Source organism: Sinocyclocheilus grahami, unplaced genomic scaffold (assembly GCF_001515645.1).
Source record: "Sinocyclocheilus grahami isolate Dianchi unplaced genomic scaffold, SAMN03320097.WGS_v1.1 scaffold4943.1, whole genome shotgun sequence".
NCBI lineage: Eukaryota > Metazoa > Chordata > Actinopteri > Cypriniformes > Cyprinidae > Sinocyclocheilus > Sinocyclocheilus grahami.
This window is the reverse complement of record NW_015509769.1, coordinates 19651-20730: the sequence shown is the minus strand read 5'-3', so window position 1 is coordinate 20730 and position 1080 is coordinate 19651. Positions and strand designations below refer to the sequence as shown.

The following is a 1080-nucleotide window of genomic DNA, read 5'->3' as shown; positions in this document are numbered from 1 at the left end:
AAAAACTGTGTCCATCTTCATTTCAGGCTGCAAAGCAGCAAAATGTGATTATTTAAAAGGGGGATTATTATTTTCTATACCCACTGAATGAGTGCAGTCCCAAATAATGTGCATGTGTTTTAAACACTGTCATCTGTCATCGACTCCTTGTAAGAATGTATAATTAAAGGGTTAGTTCACCCAAAAATTAAAATTGGCTTGTGTTTTACTCACCCTTGAAGCATCCTAGGTCTATATGACTTTCTTCTTTCAGACGAATCCAGTCGGAGTTATATTCAAAATTGTCCTGGCTATTCCAAGCTCTATCATTGCAGTCAGCGGGTGTTGCAGTTGAACAGTCCACAAGTTGTCAAATATAGCGCGCACATCAGTAATAAAACATGCCTCACACACTGTAAGCCCATACAGGTTGATTGAACTTAAAAAATGTATGGTAAAAACTTTACCTGTCTTTCTCTAAAAAGTGCTGGCCAACGCTGAAGTATCAGGCTTACAGGAGGCTTGTTGATCACAACATCATGTCTTCTTAAGGATAGAGTCATGTCCATCTTCTGATTGATAAAGACTGCATCAGGGTTTTTTTTCTTCATTTCATCCACCAACTGCTGTCTGAGCATTTCAAGACCGGAAGCATCCTGCCCACTTGGAAGGTTAGGTAGGTAGTTGACCTCCCCTTTCCTTGGTTTCTTGATGGTCTTGCTAGGTGGATCACTGCTGGTAGAGTATCTTCCTCTTTTCCCAGCATTAACCATGACATCTGTGTGTCCAAGGCTTCTCATTTTGGATCTGTAATTTCCCATTTTGTCTTTCAAACTGTTTGTCCACCCACAGTACCCAGAAGGCGACCCTGGTTCTTGAAGACAGTGGTGAGTATTCACCAATGCCTTGGCAACATCTCTTAGATCATCAGCAGTTGGGTATGCTTTGAAGGAGTATATGGTCTCTGCAAGTTTCTGAAGAATGTCATGTTTCAATTCCTTTGTCATTTTTAGGTGCATTCCATCCTTCAAGTACATTAAGGCTGCTTGACGCAGCCTATATTCAACATCGACAGAGAATTTTGGAATCAAAAAGATATCA

The 1080-nt window shown here is 40.6% G+C and overlaps 1 protein-coding gene across 1 annotated transcript; it reads right to left on the bottom strand.

Annotated features, from left to right (window-relative positions):
* Positions 1–446: 446 nt before the first annotated feature.
* Positions 447–1073, bottom strand: LOC107577039 (uncharacterized; the record flags this gene model as incomplete). The annotated part of the gene is made up of 1 exon (XM_016263158.1): positions 447–1073. A coding segment is annotated over one exon (627 nt), but the record flags the coding sequence as incomplete, so codon positions are not given.
* Between the last annotated feature and the right edge of the window lie 7 nt (positions 1074–1080).